General features: G+C 40.3%; 1 protein-coding gene across 19 annotated transcripts in view; it reads left to right on the top strand.

Moving 5' to 3' along the window:
* Nucleotides 1–17,780, top strand: part of ARPP21 (cAMP regulated phosphoprotein 21) — a 151,266-nt gene that overhangs the window by 41,759 nt on the left and 91,727 nt on the right. For 5 of the 19 annotated variants that reach the window (XM_031469890.2, XM_064496752.1, XM_031469889.2 and 2 more), the window contains exons 1-9: nucleotides 1,740–1,842; nucleotides 1,929–2,102; nucleotides 3,837–4,003; nucleotides 5,147–5,188; nucleotides 6,000–6,089; nucleotides 10,025–10,169; nucleotides 11,578–11,656; nucleotides 12,298–12,357; nucleotides 13,076–13,216. In XM_031469890.2, coding sequence (XP_031325750.2) covers nucleotides 3,875–4,003; nucleotides 5,147–5,188; nucleotides 6,000–6,089; nucleotides 10,025–10,169; nucleotides 11,578–11,656; nucleotides 12,298–12,357; nucleotides 13,076–13,216 — 686 coding nt within the window. In that variant the 5' untranslated portion in view covers nucleotides 1,740–1,842; nucleotides 1,929–2,102; nucleotides 3,837–3,874. Of the gene's footprint in view, nucleotides 1–130; nucleotides 423–1,736; nucleotides 1,843–1,928; nucleotides 2,103–3,836; nucleotides 4,004–5,146; nucleotides 5,189–5,999; nucleotides 6,090–6,304; nucleotides 8,140–10,024; nucleotides 10,170–11,577; nucleotides 11,657–12,297; nucleotides 12,358–13,075; nucleotides 13,217–17,780 lie in introns of those variants that run through there. The other 14 variants (XM_064496755.1, XM_031469893.2, XM_031469892.2 and 11 more) reach the window with 7 other exon arrangements.

Here is a 17,780-nt window from a genome sequence, read left to right as displayed (position 1 = left end):
TCTCTGCTCATTCCCATATGCCCATATTCTCTTTTATCTTGGTGGATGATGACTTTATGATTCAGGCATGCAAGAATAATACTTTGCTGGCTTTAGAGCTCAGTGCTATTTCAAAACGTGTCCTGGTAATTACGCACACACATAGATCCAGGCTGTTCGCGCTTTGAGATGGTTACGTGAATACCAGTTTGTTCTTTCTCTTTCTTCGTGGAAAGAATTATATCTTGCATCCACCTACTGGGGCTGGAATAAGGCATCTGAGGCTCAGATTTGAGATTTGAAAACAGCATTGCCCTGCACCTGCTGGGGTAACTGCCACTGTGCAAACATGAGCTTCAGGAAGAGGAGACAGAAAGGCTGCGGTGATCGTTGATAACTTCATTTTCTTTGGGAAAAGGAACACAGAATCCAAAAAGCGTTTGGTAATTCCTTCCATCACTGGCGCCTGTTCTAAGGCATATTAGATAATGGATTAGCTACTTAAATAAATCCTAATTTGAAGGCATGATGACTTCTTTTTAATATCGCGTGTTAGTCATAGTAGCCATGGTGAAAGAGGTCAAAACTAAAAAAATTCATGTTACCGTTGATTAGAAATGCCATTTTGGTCCAAAATTCATTATTGCTTCTCTCTCAATAGTTATATAATGTTTAACAACAAAAGATATGCATTCTATGGCCAAATTGTCCATTTTAATAAGACAAGAATAAAGCTAGAAATTGTTGACTATGTAAGTGATTGAGTTTTCAACAGTTGTTTTCGTCTTACACAGCAAATGGTGTTGTAACCCAATATGCTGTTAATCTAGCCGCAGTCAAATTCAACGAGGAGCCAACTGTGTTCATTGAAACCTGGGAGGGGGCAGCAAGGGGGAGGCAGGGAGGGTTTCTAAACTTCAGACGAAATAACTGAGATGCATTTAGTGTTTTCAAAGCTGAGTACATGGTGGAATGGGTGCGAGTGGTGTTGGATACAGCAGGTGGGCACCAGAGTAGAGTTGCAGCGAAGAGAGAGAGATACAGCTTGGTTTTGGCAAATGTTATTAGGAATCCGTCTCTTTGTTTGCATTCAAGCTGTCTTTTCCGCTGCTCCTGTAGGAGTTGTGAGAAAAAGAAAGTGCACGTTATAGCATGGATTGTTTTCATCAGGCTCAAAGTTTGCAAATCTGTTGAATCCCTCTGACAGCGTTTCTTTGCTGTCAAACAGAATGCCCAGCTGGCGGTGGCATTCCTAATGGGGAGGGAGGGGACATAGGGACTGTGTTCACCCAGCAACGAGAATATTAGGAATTCTTCTTGCCAAATGGTAAATGGAGGAAAAAAGCGCTCTCTCAGCAATGCCATTGTGAAAGTTTTTCCTTTTTTTTTTTCTTTCTTTCTTTTTCTCTTTGTATTGTTTTCACTTTTATAGATAAAGCCTCATTAAATCAAAACCTTTAGATATGCTTTATTAGGATAATTTTCATAAAGAACAGCGTCACGGAACCAGCATCAAAGTGTATCGTATCGATCTATAATTAAGACAAAGGCTTTGGTTAGAAAAGGAGGCAAGACTTTTGCTCATAGGTGATCTTGATTCTCATGGAGGCAAACACACAAGCTTGTGTTTTTTTCTTTCTTTTTTTTTTTTTAATATAAAGTGCGAGGTTTCACTAAAAAAGGTTAAAATTGAAGTGAGTAATCTTCGGTGCATAATGCAATTGTTAATTTTAGCTCCTTGCGTGGGTGCCGCTCCGACTTGAACAGCCGGCTGGAGCCTTCATTAGAGAAGAAGCCGGCAGCTTGAGACAGGTGGAGCTGCATCAGGCTGTGAACGTGATTTGCGGGAAACTGGTCATTAGTGTTAGCAACCCGGTTCTTATTTATTACGTCCTTCGCCCGACCACAATGATTGCCATGATGATTATTGACTGTTCATCTTTTTTCAGGTTGACGATGTGTCAGGCTGTGTAGGGGAGTCGCATGGAGATGGGCATCCCGAACTGTTGACAGGGACATGGGACTCCAGTTACCTCTGGTCCCTTGTGTGGATTTCCCCGGTGCAGAAGGACAGAAGCCACTAGTCAGTCGCCAGGACCTACAGCAGGAATTCAGCGCAAAAGGTAAAGGTCTTGTCATCAGATGGCTGTCACCTCATCTGTGTATTTTTTTTGATCATTCTATAAATGTGCCATTGAACTGTTCATCAAAGGCAGCCCAAAAAGACAGAATCTGGAGTAGGGATTCAACTGGCTAATAGTTTGTAAAATTGAGAACTTAGTGTGTTCATTTCATTTTTAAATCTGGCCACGATCTGTTTTTATTGAAATGCTCTGGAAAAAAAAAAAAAAGCTAGGGCAACAGAAGTCCCATCTCCTCCCCCTACTCAGCACATTGAGAAACAAGCTGTTTGCCCCCCTGGGAAAGAGAACTTTCTGTGTGGTTAACTACACTGGTCCCCGGTGTCACTGCAGTGAATACACCAAATGGAACATCCTCAAACCTCCCCAAGCCTAAGACCCTTGCTCACTAGTCCCCTGCAGACTCAAACCACCCTCCTTGAGGAAAACTTGGCCTTTTACATTCCCACAATCCTTTGCCAAGTGAGCCTGTGTTGTTCTTAATGGTATCATTAGCTACCATCTGTCCTGTCATGGTCGGTCTTAGCAGATTTGCAACAGAAATTACTGAGTTTTAGATTTTTCTCATGCTTCCTAGGTCCAGTTGGAAATAAAGTTACTGAATGAGTAACTGGTAATTAAACACTCCCAGAGAAACATATCAAGATGCTGATTTGTCCAATAATAATTACCACTGTAATGACTGGGAACCAGACAGTCATTCTTTGGGGATTTTTGCAAAAGAACTGACTTTCTCGGATACAGCATCTCTTTTTCTTTTTTCTTTTTCCTTCCTTATTTCCTCCTTTCCTTTTTCTCCTTCCTTTTTTTTTTCCCCTTAAAAAAAATGAAGAAGTAGATGCTAAATTATTCATGAGCCTCGTTTGACAGCACATCAGAAGGGGAATTGTCAGGGGTTTTATGCAGGTAGGGAGAAAAAATAATACCAACCTCACACTTTGAAGAGCCATTTCCAGTCTCTGTGTAGTCGTCTCTTGTGAGCCTAGTGTATCGGAGCTGAGTTACAATATCTTCATTAGAGCCGCTGGCCAGAGACCTCCTTCCGCAGAATCTGTGAAACACCAGCAACCCACAGGGGCTTGGGAGACAGCTTCTGCTTTTAATCATGCAGCTGCCAGTTTGAAGCCTAAAACTGTTGTCCCTGAAAGGTTTATTGCCAAATTTAGATCCTATATTCATACTGAATTATTACATCTTAAATCGATTTCTGCCCCTTGTAGAGTGTCCCAGACCCCTTATCCCCAGGGAAGTATGTCCGTGGCTAAACCTTGCACCTCACGTTTGGGTCATCTCAGAGGTGGTTCAGATCTCCAGCACAACCTCCTGACTCAGAGGCGGGGGGTCATCTGTTCAGGAGTTGGGGAAATACTCTGTTTTTCCTTCTCTCCTATTCTGCAGTGGGGCGTGGGGACTGGGAGATGTGTGGGACTTCCGTGTCTCTATTTAAGATGCTTTGAGCCACTTTGATGGCAAGGTGATTTCACAAGTATGTGTGCATGTGTGTGGAGGGGCGTGGCTAGGACGTTGGAATCTGCCTCTTGGGTTTGCCCCGGGTACTTGATTTGATCTTGTTTGATTCTCCTTTTGTACACAACCGGCCAGGAGGCTGGAGTTGCTCATTTGTTTCTGAGTACAAAGGGAGACATCAAATACCTGAAGAATAATGGTAAATACTTCCCTGCACTGACTTAACTTTTTGACATCTTAACCTTGTAGGGCGTCAAACCTTGTTAGTTTAATTTGCATCTGGGAGGATGTCTGAGCCAGGAGACCTGAGTCAGGCCATAGTGGAGGAAGGCGGGCCTGGGCAGGATGCGGCCACTCCGGAGAATGGCGTGGTTAAGTCCGAAAGTCTGGATGAAGAGGAGAAACTGGAACTACAGGTGAGCCCAGAGAAACCCCATTTCTCATAGCACTGTGTGCAGCCCTGGCTTTCATTTGTAGGATACTTTGAAGGTTGGTCAGTTGGTTGGCTTTTTATAGTTTGACCAGTAAAATGAATAGGAAATCCATAAAACAAATCCTGGCTCTTCCCAATAGTCACTTTTTTTTTTTCCGACCACATGGTGCATTCTGACCAAAATGCCTTTTGAAACGGGGAAAAAAAAAAATCTCAAGAAGATATTTAATGACTAAATTTGCTCACAGCAGCTCCATATTTAACTTCCAGGTCACCTCGAAGAGCCGTGGAGGGCTGCTTCTCCCGAGGCAGCTTTACACTAGCTGAGTTTTATTTTTATCTTTTGAACTTACTCATTTTTATTATGATTGTAGTTGTTGCTTTTAATGGAGGTACTGGGGATTGAACCCAGGACCTAGTGCATGCCGAGCATGTGCTCTGCCCCTGAGCTCTACCCCAACACTAGCTGATTTTTAAAAATGAGTTTGTGTTCCATGGAATGATGACAGCCAGCTCATGACAGACAAAGGAAAATTGTCTTTCACCTTCCTGGGCAGGCTAAGCTTTAATTCTTAGCAGAGAAGCCTAGAATTCCCAGCCAGAGAGATAGAGAGAGAGAGAGGGAAACAGAGAGGGAGGAAGGAATGGAGGGAGGGAGGGAGAGAGTTCTAGAAGGGGCAGGGGGGAGACTGGGAAGGATTGACGATACTGAAAAAATGATATAATTACATACTCATGATTTACGGGAGAAGGAGATGTGGTAGAAGGCAAACAAACTGTCCTTGCAAATAGCTTGTATCGATTTCCTTTGAACCAAATTGAGAAAGTGTTAACTCTTTTTATATAAAAAGTGAGCAAAGGCAGACAACCACATATTGGCCAAAAGCCTTCAAGGCTGGCTTTTGCCCCCTCCAGGAGCCGCTGTAAGGAGAGCACACTAAAAGCTAAATGGTCAGAAGCGCGGGGAGCGAGGGCGGGGGCGTCCCCCAGGCGATTCTGATGCCTTGTTGCTATTACTACTGATTTCTCAACTCCACTGACACCTTTTTCTCTCACTCTCTCCCCGCTCCCCTCTCCTGGTTGTTGGTTTACTGTGTGTTTGCTTGATTTTGTTTCTAACGTACAGAAGCGCCTGGCAGCTCAGAACCAAGAGAGAAGAAAATCCAAGGTAGGGTCCTGGACGCTCCGCCCTGACTCGCTGTCCTGGGTGTCAGCTGCGTATTTCACGTCGGGGTCAGAGGACCGGCCAGCACAACTCAGACGCTTGTGTGTGCGTCCTGGCTGCGCCGGTGCTGACTGCGTTCAGTGGGGTCCTGTTGATAGCTCTCTTTCTTTCTCGCTCTGTATGCTTCTTAGAGCATTTCTGGTTCACAGAGTATATATTTGATCCTGTTTTCACACTGGCAGATTTGACGGTGCTTTTCAAATGAATAGCCGCTTGCTTTCTTTTCATTGAACATAAAGTTTGGGGGAAGTGTTTTAGTCTCCCCAGTTGGTTTCTGCCTTGAAGTAATCAGGTTCTGGGCTCTACGACCCAATCTTCAGGTTTTAGGACATCTTTTCAGTCCAAATAGCTCGCAAACTCAGTTTTAGTGGAAATTCATTTTTTGTCATCTTTTTCTCCTTATGTTTTCACGAAACAGCTGTAGTGCATTCTTTGTATGTTTCCAGTGTGATGGGCACAGTTTGCTGAGTGTTCCTTAAATTCACCCTTTCACATTCTCCTCCGCTTGCCTCCCCATGAATGCAGGGGTCTGATGCTTTGAGCCAAGGAAGACATTGCATCCCTGTGAACACAGGGATGTGATGCTTCAAGCCAGTGTAGACAGCACTGAGCAGAGGATTTGAAGCTTGCTTGCTTTTAAAAAAAATCTCATTTGGGAAGGTCGGGAGAAAGTGGAGATGATTTGACAGCCTGAGGCTATTTCCTGTTTGTTTTCTTTATTTTCCTTTCCTTCCTGTTTCTTTCCCCTTCCCAGTCAGGAGCAGGAAAAGGTAAACTGACTCGCAGCCTTGCTGTCTGTGAAGAATCCTCAGCCAGACCAGGAGGTGAAAATCTCCAGGATCAGGTATGTATACCCCCGTCATGATCCATCACTGCATGCACGGGATCCACCTTGTCTGCATGAGTATGAATTTGGCTTTAAATAGTGTTTTGGGGGAGCAAAAAAAACCCCAAACAGTTGAAGAAGGAAAACGTTTTCTGGCTTCATCCCCTGTCTATGAGGCATTCTAAATTAGTGGAACAGTCTGTCACAAAGTATCACCTTTGTTTTTTTTCCAGACCCTCTGAAAACTGCAAATGGAAAGGAATTCAAAAGAATTTAGATTAAAACTTAAAATGTAAGCACAGTAGTGCTGATTCTCCTCAAAGGCTCTCTCTTGATAAGACTGAACCAAATACAGTCCTAAATATCCCATCTCCTTCCGTACTGGAGATCCTTACCTCTCACCTCCCCAAAATGCACTTGCCTATAAGAAACACGACTCTCGGGCTCTTGTGAAATTTCAGAAATCAGTGAATAAGGTGCATTGAGCTTTGGAGATAGACTATTATGGCCTTTGGTGGAGATTTCTCAACTGGAAAAATTGTCCAGAAATAAACCTGAGATGATGGTGAATCTAACTTACTATTATTAATGTACTGCTGCATATACTCACACATAGTTTTGCTCCTTACAGCAAGACTATTAAGCTCTAAAAATTCAGATTCCAAGAAAACCGTTCTGTGATGAAACAGGAAACCTCACATATTTATTTTTGTTTGCCTTCTAGGCATCGTATTAGCTTTTATAAAAATGGTCTTGCTGCTGGAATTTTTCCTTATTTTCTCAGAGGCTGAGAGCAGTCAAGACAAAAGTAAAATGATTTATCTGAGCCCAGAGGAGGAAAAATTGATTAAGATGGCATTATTTTTGTTGGGCCTTCTTTTGCTTTTTTTCTCCTTACTTTAATTAAAAGACTCTAAATTCTCCTTGTGGAAACAGAGAGCAGTGAGAGCACTTTCTTTAAAAGGACCAAAAATAAATTCGTTATAGACTTTGTCCTAGGAGTATTTTTTTCCCCGGCCTCATTTCCTTAACACGCCACCCATGTCGTCAGGCGTGGACAGGCTAGCTTTCAGTAGCCGTCACTATGTTTCATACACAAGCTTTACTTCACTTGGGCTCTGAGAGACGTGTGGCTTTTGTTCAGCATTTTATGTGTGCTTCTGTTTTCAGTGGAGATTGAAAAGGGGGGAATAATGTGAAATTGCAGCTTATGTTCTTCCACGTTGAGTGATGGCTCGTAACATACTGCACACGATACATGTTAACTCTGCAGGATGACAGACTCTGGGAGAAGTCACGCCCCCATTGTCCCCCACTCCTAATGCTAGGCAGAGGAGGACAGCTTTTAGAGACTTAATCTGCTTTTTATCCCATTTGACAAGGTCAGGAGGAAAGTTTTTAAGAACTCATCTGTATCATAGTGCCCGTCCTGGACCTAAGTCTAGCTGCTCCATACAATTGCTGCAGAGAAATAAGAGGCAAACGGGGCTTTGTTCCTGCAGGTTCCAAGCTGAGTAACCAAGACTAGCTTTGTAGGAGAGAATTAGAGCTTTCAACCCTCTCTTTGGACTGGCTGAGGAGTGGTGGGAGCAGGGGGCTGACAGAAAATACCCAGACACACATAAGCAAGTAGCCGTGTTACTTTTTTAGAGAATAAAGCAGCAGACCTTTGGGCTTGTAAGCAATGCCTTCTTTAGGTACCACTGGCACTTCCAAATGTGGGAACTGAATCCCAGGGAACACTGGCAGAAGTATACAGTATACGGATTGTATTGCTTCCCCAATGTTTGTATATTCACAGTATTTGGAAAACTGCCTTCATTTTCCTGCGTGGGAAAAACTCTTGCTACCTGTATTACTTGATCTCAGACCCATAGCTGATGGTTTAGTCTGTCCTTAAGTTAAAGGAATTTTGCTTTTCTAATGTTATACTATTTACCTATCAGTGTATTACTGCAACTTGAATCATTCTTTTACTGTTGTTGGATATAAACTTATCCTGTACCAATGTATTTATTAACACTTGTATTTTATTATTGAGCATATCAATAAAAATATTAAAAAATCACAGATTGCTTTTTACCAACTCTATAGCACTTTTGTGTGTTCTTTCAACACCATAATGTGTAGAAAAGACAGGTATTTTTCTGACTATAGCATCTGTCAACACATGGTGTGAGTTTGTACTTTTTTTTTTGTGGTAAATGATGTCCATTAGTCTCTGCTCTTGCATTTGTATTTCCAAGCCTTTTTGATTTTAGATTCAAATTTACAGAGGCTGGATGGTTCAGTCGGTTTTTGAAGAAGCAATGAGAGCCCCATGGCTTGGTACCCTCAGTCTCCCCTGCTGATCACCTGGCAAATTAATTCTTCTTCACCCTCAGCCAGAAATGGTCCAGCTGTTTCCTTAGCAAGTGGATGCAAATCATAACCCTAAAGTCTGCCTGAATCTTTGCAGACTAAGACATTTCTGTCCCAAGTCATGTGATAAAAGGCCCTATAATCAAGTTACACTCAGTTTTACATGTTTTGCATTCGTCCACCCCCACGATAAACGTGTGGATATCAGGACCAGTTAAGATAAATATTTAGTGTGAGACTGTGTTTTATTTCATCCTCTATATCATGCGTCTTTCCCACCGTGGTGACTTTTTATTTCCAGCCCAAAATACAAAGGGAGCCCCTCCCAAAAAGAAACGTAGCTTTGGAGGACTTTTTCTTTTTGCTTCTTAGATTAGCTAGGTTTACCAAGACCCATTCAGAACCCCAGATTGGCCATAATTTGAGGGTGCAGAGGCATCAGTTTAGTCACATGTAGAGGAGCATTAGTTCAGTTTTTAGTGAGAAACACTATTAGTCATTGGGAACATTTTTTCCTGCATCATAAATGTTAATGTCACTAGTGAAAGAAAGCTTTCCCATCAAATGAGCTCTTACATAAGAACCAGTGGGCTTAATGTTAGCTCATTTGTCATAGTTTTAATCATAGCACAGTTTTTTCATAAAACTGAAAAACATAATTTGGCTCATTCTTCTTCAAAACAGTGAACATACTATCCACCAAATGCCTGATCTATGAGTTAATGCAAAATGATCTGTTTTTAGTGCAAAATAAATAAGTAGAAAAGTGGATCCAGTCCCAATACTGTAAATGGTCAACCAAGCATCAGTTCAAGAGAATCTTACATTTTGAAAGAATTAACCGATACCAGAATTTAAATAATATTAAATATTTATATACTGTTGATGGAAAATACAGTTCTATTTTCTACCTTTTCTAAAAGACAGTGCTTATTGTAACTATAAATTATGGTGATTTATTAATAGCATTTTAAAACAGTGTGTAATAATAATTCATACCCAGGATTCCTGCAATTACATATCTTGGTTTTCCATAGTGATAGAAATCATTGTTCATGTAGTTCTAAAACAGAAATTTAATTGTAAATTGGCTGATATGGCCTCTATTTATGTCTGTTCTATCTGTAATTACGATTCGTAATATGTCTGTCTGTGTTTATGCCAATTTCTCCTTACAAGGGATTACAGAAAACAATTGCAGAAGCCTCTTTTTAAAAACTTTTTGAGACATGACAGTAGCTGTGATACAAGCTTATTGATGATCAAGAAATTTTTTTCCTAGGTGTTTAAAAGTAAACCTGTAGAGAAAGTAAGAGTTGTGATCTACGGGGATTTAACTTGCTTAAGGTTAATATTCATGAGGCAGAGTTTTAGTGCCAGATATTTCTCATGACCTTCCATTGACTTCGGAAGTTTAATTCACCTTAAAGGGCAATTATTTTTCTGACAGGTTTAATTTTTTAAATTTAAGGGGAAAAAACAAACCTGCACCTGGCTTTCATTTTCCTGTTCTTAATCATCTCCATACAAAATGGAAACCAGACAGAGATTCTTAAATCCGTCCCTAAATTATTATATTTTTTCCCCAACAGGATTCAATTCATTTACAGCTTTCCAGTTTTCCCAGCCTGCAAGAGGATGATAAATCTAGGAAAGATGACTCTGAAAGAGAAAAAGAAAAGGATAAACACAAAGATAAAACCTCTGAAAAACCCAAGATCAGAATGTTATCAAAAGGTGACTGTGAAAATGTTTCCTTAACTTACTCAATTTGGACACACAGATAATTACAGAATACATTCCAGATTTTACACGCATATTCACCTCCCACCAAACTCTACGTATAATTTTATATGTGGACGTATGTGTGTGTGTAAAAGGTAATGTGAACTTGATTGTTTCTTTTCTGTTCGTGGTGTCATTTCTGTGTATTGACAAAGGTTATCTTTAGGATCGCATGTTTCTTTGGATATTCATTTGGAGCACCTATTTTCAATGAGAAGTTTGTACAATGGAGTAATATAAATCTGCTCTTAATTCCAGTTTATGAGTCTAACTAACTTGAATTGATGAACAGTAATGATACCCAGTTTTATATCCTAACTTTCATGCCTACCTTAAAAGATGGGTAGTGGATGAGCAATTCTCAGTCAAGAAGTGATGTTGTCCCAAAGCACGGATCAATGGAATACATGATTACTATTTTATCTGGAACAGATGGATTTGGTCTCTGCAATCTGTATGTTGCCCCATAATGCCTCATTTAAAATATACGCACTTCTACTTCAATGAAATTGTTCCCCTAAGTCCTTCTTTCTAAAACCCCAAACTTACAATCCAGACTTTTCAAATTGCCTTACATATAATTGTACAAAACTAAAAGAAAACAAAAGTAAAAACAAAACTAAGTTGAAATGAATTTCATGAATTAATAGCTTTGCAGTAGACTGTTTTTTTTCTAAATAACAGAAAGACTAGGGCATCTGATCAGCTGAGAAATGACAAGTTCTTCTAAGGTTATGCTCTGTAACTATGTACGTGCTTTTAATGATTGTCTCTGCTGCTGAATATCTAAAATCAAGGTGTATCCAAGAGTAAAGAACTACGGTTCCTAAAATGGCTTTAGAAAGTAAGCTTTTAGCCAGCATCAGAAGATTTGAAAGACTTGGAAATATTCAGTGCCCTCCCATACTTTGTAACGATGAATATTTAGATAGTCTTGTAATAGAACTTTCAGTTTTTGCCTTCTCTCTTTTAAGAAAGAGGGTTCCATGGGATCTCAAACTCTTAAGAGCTCTCTCTGTGGGCTGGGAGTACATCTCCCTGTCATAGGAAGGTCGTGACCTTGCTGACTGACAGCACAGAATGAACATGTGGCATTTGACTCCACCCACCCACCCACCCAGCCTTTGCCCACTTCCTCTCCTTTGACAGTTGGATCTTTGCACACTCGGAATCAACTAGGTGTTCTCAGTGCCCGAATCTAATTTTCATTCTGATGTAATGTTGCCAGGTTGCCAGTTTTGTAACATGTATCTTTGACACCAATAGCTTCCCCTAAAATTTACCTGAGTGTCAGGGAAACCCTTTTCTACCCCATCTCCCCATCCTGTTTCTGACAACTCCACCCTGCTGTTTGTTTCAGATTGCAGCCAAGAATATACGGATTCCACAGGCATAGACTTACATGAGTTTCTGATTAACACGTTAAAGAATAATTCCAGGTAAATTATTAAATAAACCTCTTATTTTTAGAAAAGTCAAGTAGAATATCACAGTTAAAGTCATTAATCCAAACACTTCTAAGAAGAGAGTTGTAAAATGCAGGCACCTTCTCTGATGTCTTAAACTATGTTTTGTATTTTCTTTTCTGCTGATAATTTGCATGTTTACTGTTTATAGATAGTCTTAATTCCTGGGTACTTATCTAGTGAATAAATTATCATTTACAAGTTTTGCTTTCGTGGTCACAAGAGATACTGATGAAGAGGAAAAATAGAGAATAAGAATCAATGTCAAATAAACCAGTTATGCTTCAAAGCAGTTCTAAGACCATCCACTTGGGCTTGGCTTTGTTGCAGTTTCTTATTAATTCTTACTAATTCAAAATATAAAATTTACTTGATGTGTTTTATGGAGCATGTCTTTATTAACGTTAAAAGCTACAAAAGTTTCAGAATTCCAAAATACTTCACAAATGCGATGAGAAGTAATCTTAAACAGCATGTTCCATATGAGAAGAGTTAGATACTGACTTACAGCCACACGCATGTAAAGCATCTTTTCCATACACATAAATGAACTTGTTAAGTCTTTGGGAACGGAAAGTACATAAAACCTTTTCATTTTAACGTTTATTTTGCAGAGACAGGATGATACTCTTGAAAATGGAGCAGGAAATTATTGATTTCATTGGTGACGACAAGTACGTTAAATTGCAATGCTGGTTAATTAATCTGATGTGTCTTGGTTTGGTATTTGGATTCAATTACTCATTCTGGAAAGATTTAGGAATAGATAAGACATTATTTAATATGTTTGCTGACTTGTTAAATAGAGGTGCTATTAGAAGTAGGAGCTATGTGCTGATGGGAATTGTTGCTTAGACCATGTGTGCTCTTGCTTGTTAAATTCCCGATAAAATGGCTATAAACAGGGGGCCCCTGATTAGCATAGAGTAACAGTAACAAGAAGCGACCCTTTTCATTTTTATTGTAGTTTTATAATGCGCTCCAGCTGGCTGTAGTCAGTTATGTCTGGAAATCATCGAGCTGCTTTCAGTGTAAACCTTGTCATGACACATGTCCAGATAGGCATCTGCAGTCCCACATTATGGCATGTCATTTGTCCTGTTCCTGGCTCCGCTGATAATGTATCCTGGACTAAAACAGAACACTTTCCAGCAGACATGAAGTTTTCTGTGATCTGAGAGATGTGCAGCTGTGAAACAAAACCACGTAACTTAATCAATACATCTATCATTGGAAAATTTGTCTGGAAATGAGGACATCGAGTGATGCCAGAAATGAAATAAGCTTGATGGTTTGGATGAAAGAGAAACGATTTTGTGCATGTACCTATAATATGTGCTGCAAGCCAGAAAGGGAAACGCTGATTCTGCTGTTTCTTGTATTCCTTTCCAGTAATCATTATAAAAAGTTTCCGCAGATGTCTTCCTATCAGAGGATGCTTGTGCATCGAGTGGCAGCTTACTTTGGGTTGGACCACAATGTGGACCAAACAGGGAAGTCTGTTATCATCAACAAGACCAGCAACACGAGAATGTAAGCCCCTTCACCGTATTTACTTAGCATTTTCTTTTCTCTTGTGGATTCATTTATAAGAGCACAGTATAAAATTCAAGGTACAATGGCATTTAGAATGTGCAGTGTTATTTATCTCTTGCTCTTATCAGTAGTCATGTGGCATTTATCTTTGGAAGATTATCTGAGGTTGATACAATTTAGGCAACAAAGTGTATTTATTCCCGGATCTTTTACACAGCTCCTGAAGCACAGTTCTCTTTCTTCCGTCAGTGATCTGTGTGCTTACGTACAAAACATGGAACGCTTTATGTCAAATTAAAAATAACAGACATTTTAAAAGCAACAATGACATACACAGGATAATCGTCCTTTTCTTTCTTTTTCTGGTTTATAGACATCTGTCTTACTGTGGTTTCTAGAGTAACAAAAAACTGCAAACCTAGGGACAGAAGTCCTGCTTCTAAGACCCAGAGCTTGCACTCATTAGCTGTGTGACTTGCAGCAAGTCTTTTGAAATTTACTATCTCAGATTTTCTCACCTGTTAAATGAGAGCTTTTGAGTGCATAATATCTAAGTTCTAGCTCTAAAAGGCAGATGGTTGTTTGGTTTTGCTCCTTTCAATAACTGTTTGCTTCTAGCTCAGAGTCTTTTCATGGTCCCACTGAGTCACAAAAAGTGTAAGCTGAGTAATCACTTGCTTTGGAAATTTGAAACCGTCTCTCTTGACCCCCTGTAACTTTTAAGTACCGTACAAACCACTTTTATAGCACAATACACATTAAACTGCAAAACTGTCCCTATATAAAAGCATTCTCATAAAACATCTGTGTGTTATAATTTCCTTTTTACAGTGTTTGGTAAATTGTGTAAGTTGCATGGTTTTAGAAATGCTGTGGCAGTGAAGGGAACTTTTGTGTCAAGCACGGCAGCATGGTTGAAACATTTGCTGCTCACCGGATGTTGGGGCTAGTAGGGATGGAGGGATGGCTCTTCCTCTGCTCAAGGCTCAGTCTGTGTTCAGCAGAACGAGCGTGAAGGTCACAGTGGAGGGAACTCAAGCTGGGAGATCTGGGACTGAGGTTGGCTATTATCTCAGGGACACTGAGCTCTTCACTTCTCTGGGCTTCACATTACTTATCTATCTGCAGGAGATTTTGGAATGGATAATGTGTAAAGGCCTTTGAAGCTTCTGAATTACTGGTTCCTGTGGTTGCTTTCTACTGTGCTGACGAAATGCATCTTAAAGTTTATCAGCTTTCCACTTCGTCTGATTGCTGGCCCATGTACTCCTGTTTGAAACAGTAGTAGGAAGGAGAGGTCACTGTCCTTAAACCCTTCACGTCTTCACTCTCCATCAGTTACCCCCAGTTGCTGCTGCTGTTGCTGCTGTTGGTTTTTGCTCTCCACTCTGGTTTGTCTCCTGACTTTCAGATCCCATGATGAGGGGACACACTGATTGCAAACTAGGCAGGCAATTGACTATGTCCTTCTAATTTCTCCTTTTTCGGTGTGAGACCGTAACGACGTGGAAAATCCCATAGATCAAGTAGATCGATGCGGTTTCAACTAGTAGAGATAGTGCGTTCATTTTTAATTCACACTGGCTTTGCAATCACAGAGTCGTAAGGGTCAGTACCTGTGTTTGAGACCTGTTTCCTTGTAGGACAGTTTTTGAGAAAATTAAGCATTGTATAAAGATTCTTGATAAACTGAGTGATGGCTTTAAATTTGCTCTGTTTGATACAGCGGTCACTAGTTACATATGGCTATTTACATTTTAATTTAATTAAATTTAAATCCAACTTAAGCTTTAAGATTCACTTCCTCAGTCAGGCTAACCACATTTCAAGTGCACGTATTAGAGCATGTATGGAACCTTCCATTATTTCAGATGAGCTCTTCCTGAGGTCCTTGTGATTCTTGCAAGCTGCTAAATACCACATCATTTGTCCCTTAAGCCTTTTCTTTTCTAGCTAATAAACATCATATATTATCATCTTATTAGACTTCTTCACTTTCAAAAGAGCACTAGTTTTTTGTTTGTTTCTTTGTTTGTAATGGCCAGTTTCCAACAGACTCCACGTGCTTCTACCTTCAGAAGGAGAGAGCAGGTGCAGGGAACTCCTTCAGGTGTGGTTGCGACAACACAGTGCCTGGACTAGTTCTGTCTGCCTAGTTCCTGCTCTTGCCTTTCACCTTTTACTCCCCACCATACAAGTCAGATTATTCCCTAAACGAAAAGCCAAATGACTGTCTGTCATGGACAATCAAGGTATTTCCCAAAGAGTTAAGCTTAATGCTTCTTAATCCACAGCCATCAAGTCCTACCGTTCCATTCCAGCCTTTCTAAACCATCCTCGGATTTCAGTCGCTCTTGCTGGGGGTCGGGATGGAGGTGGGGGAGGCTTATGTCTTTTAGAATAAGAGAAAAGGATGAGTTAAGTGTCCTTTTACAAATAGTAGCAAGTCAGATTTTCAGAACCTGAATCACTTTGTGCAGTTTTAGCAAAGGAGAAATGTTGTTCTTTGGAAAGGCGTATGTTTGATTTCTCAAAGTCTGTCACCACGTTCTTGTGGAGTTAAAGTTCCAAATGGAACTTCTGTTCGAGTTCTAGCTGTCTTGCGTTTCTTTGATCTCTGAAAATTTCAAGAGTTGTGCTGTCGGGGCAGTTGGTGTGTGATGGTAGTGGGCACCGGATTGCGTTAGGTGTCTTATTAGGTAACAGTGTTGCCATTTATATGGAGGAGGGAAGCTGAGGTGGAAGTTCCTCAGACGGCTCCTTGTGGGTTTTGTGTTTTGGGAACACCTTTTCCACGTATGCAGTTTCATGCTGCCACAAAGCAGACATATGAAAAATATGTATTTTACATGGCACTGTAGCTCAGAGAAATGCAGGAAAATGTGGATGGTGGATGCAAAGATGAACTGAAGGGCTGGGGGAGAGAAAGTGCTTTCTTATTTAATTTTTAATTTTTCTTTTTCACTGACACTGCGTTGGCATATCAGGTGTTCCTCTGACGTGGATGCAGGTCAGCTACGTATTGGCTGGGAGTTATTTGCAGAATCCCCCTTTTTTCTAGATTACAGGCTAATTATGGAATGTGACTTGAAAATAGTAAGTTTTGCATGGAGAGAAAATATTTAAGTCATGACAGCAGACATTGAGGATTATGTATACACATGTGTGTCCACTATATGTCCAGTATATTCTCTAATATTCTCAGATACACTGCATCTGTCCTCTCATGATGGAAAAAAAATTGTCTCAGGACAGAATTTTCAGTGAGTAAAGAGGTAGAATCTCTTATAATAGCATTACCCACTGTTTTTCATTGCACTGGGTACTTTACCTCTTATTTAATATGTATTATTTCATTTAATTTTAAAAACATATTTATAGCCTAAGTTATTAGAGCCTCATTTTACAGATAGGAAATAAATCACAAACTCAGGTTCAATTTTGGACTCACAGAGAAGCAACGGCTTGGATCTAAACCAGTGTGTCTAATGCCAAGAACAATTTTCTTAAATAATCTTAACTCTCTTTAAAGCAAAAACATCCAGAACATCTTGAGCAGAATCCTCAAGGTTTCCTGGATTGGTTGGGAATTTCAACTCTTTTAAGTCGTTTGCTGTCTGATAAGAAACAATAAATCAGAGAAGATCTTTTTTTGAAGATTAGTTCAGTGATATCAGTAAAGAAGAGATACTTCCTACAATACAGGCATTCTCGCCAGATTTGCTGCATTTATCACTGCTACAAGGTGTGATTTGGTGGGGGGGAGATGCAGTGTTTGGGAGGGGGTGATAGCCCTTCAATTTAAACTTCTATACTACATTTCAATCCAGGTGTTTTTTTTGTTTGTTTGTTTTACAATAATGAAAAAGCTACACTTTTGGATAATGTCCATTCAGGAGATGAACCTATCCATTGTGTTGTTACAGAATTACTGCTACAATTACAATTGAATTGTCCAAATCCATCTTTTCATGTCATAGCCACAAGAGCATGGGGTTAAGGATGTAGCAGTGCAGAAGAGTAGGAAATAATGATTGCGTTCACGTGGGATACACTCATCCACGTGAACTGATGCTGTTTAGAGAATTAGCAGAGGAAAGTCCCTTTACCTTCTCACCGCTGCATCCTTGTTTCTCAGAGCCAGCCAGGGGCAGAACCTGGGAGTGTATGTGACCTGCAGCCACTCAGCACACCCTTGGTCCACAAATTGTGTCTTTTTTTTTTTTTTCGTAGAGGGGAGGGATATTAGATTTCTTAACTTATTTTAATGGCGGTCCTAGGGACTGAACCCAGGACCTCATGCATGCTCAGCATGTGCTCTACCCCTGAGCTACACCCTGCCCCCTGCAAATTGAGTCTTCATGGTTGGGGATGCCTCTCCTTAGAACTTACTGCCTTTTTTGTTGTTGTTGAAATAATGAATAGGGGTTTTGAGCTGAGGTTAACCATCTTGTGTTGTTTCAGTGTTTTGGGGCTCTCTCTCCCCTGTTTATTGCCCGAAATGTCTTTCACTCCGTAGCACTTGTAAATTTTTTCTATGGGAACTCTTTGTTAACTGTCA

The sequence above is a fragment of the Camelus dromedarius genome, chromosome 17 (genome assembly GCF_036321535.1).
Source record: "Camelus dromedarius isolate mCamDro1 chromosome 17, mCamDro1.pat, whole genome shotgun sequence".
Classification (NCBI taxonomy): domain Eukaryota; kingdom Metazoa; phylum Chordata; class Mammalia; order Artiodactyla; family Camelidae; genus Camelus; species Camelus dromedarius.
Note: the sequence above shows the minus strand (reverse complement) of the source record. Positions and strands in the feature narration are given on the sequence as shown.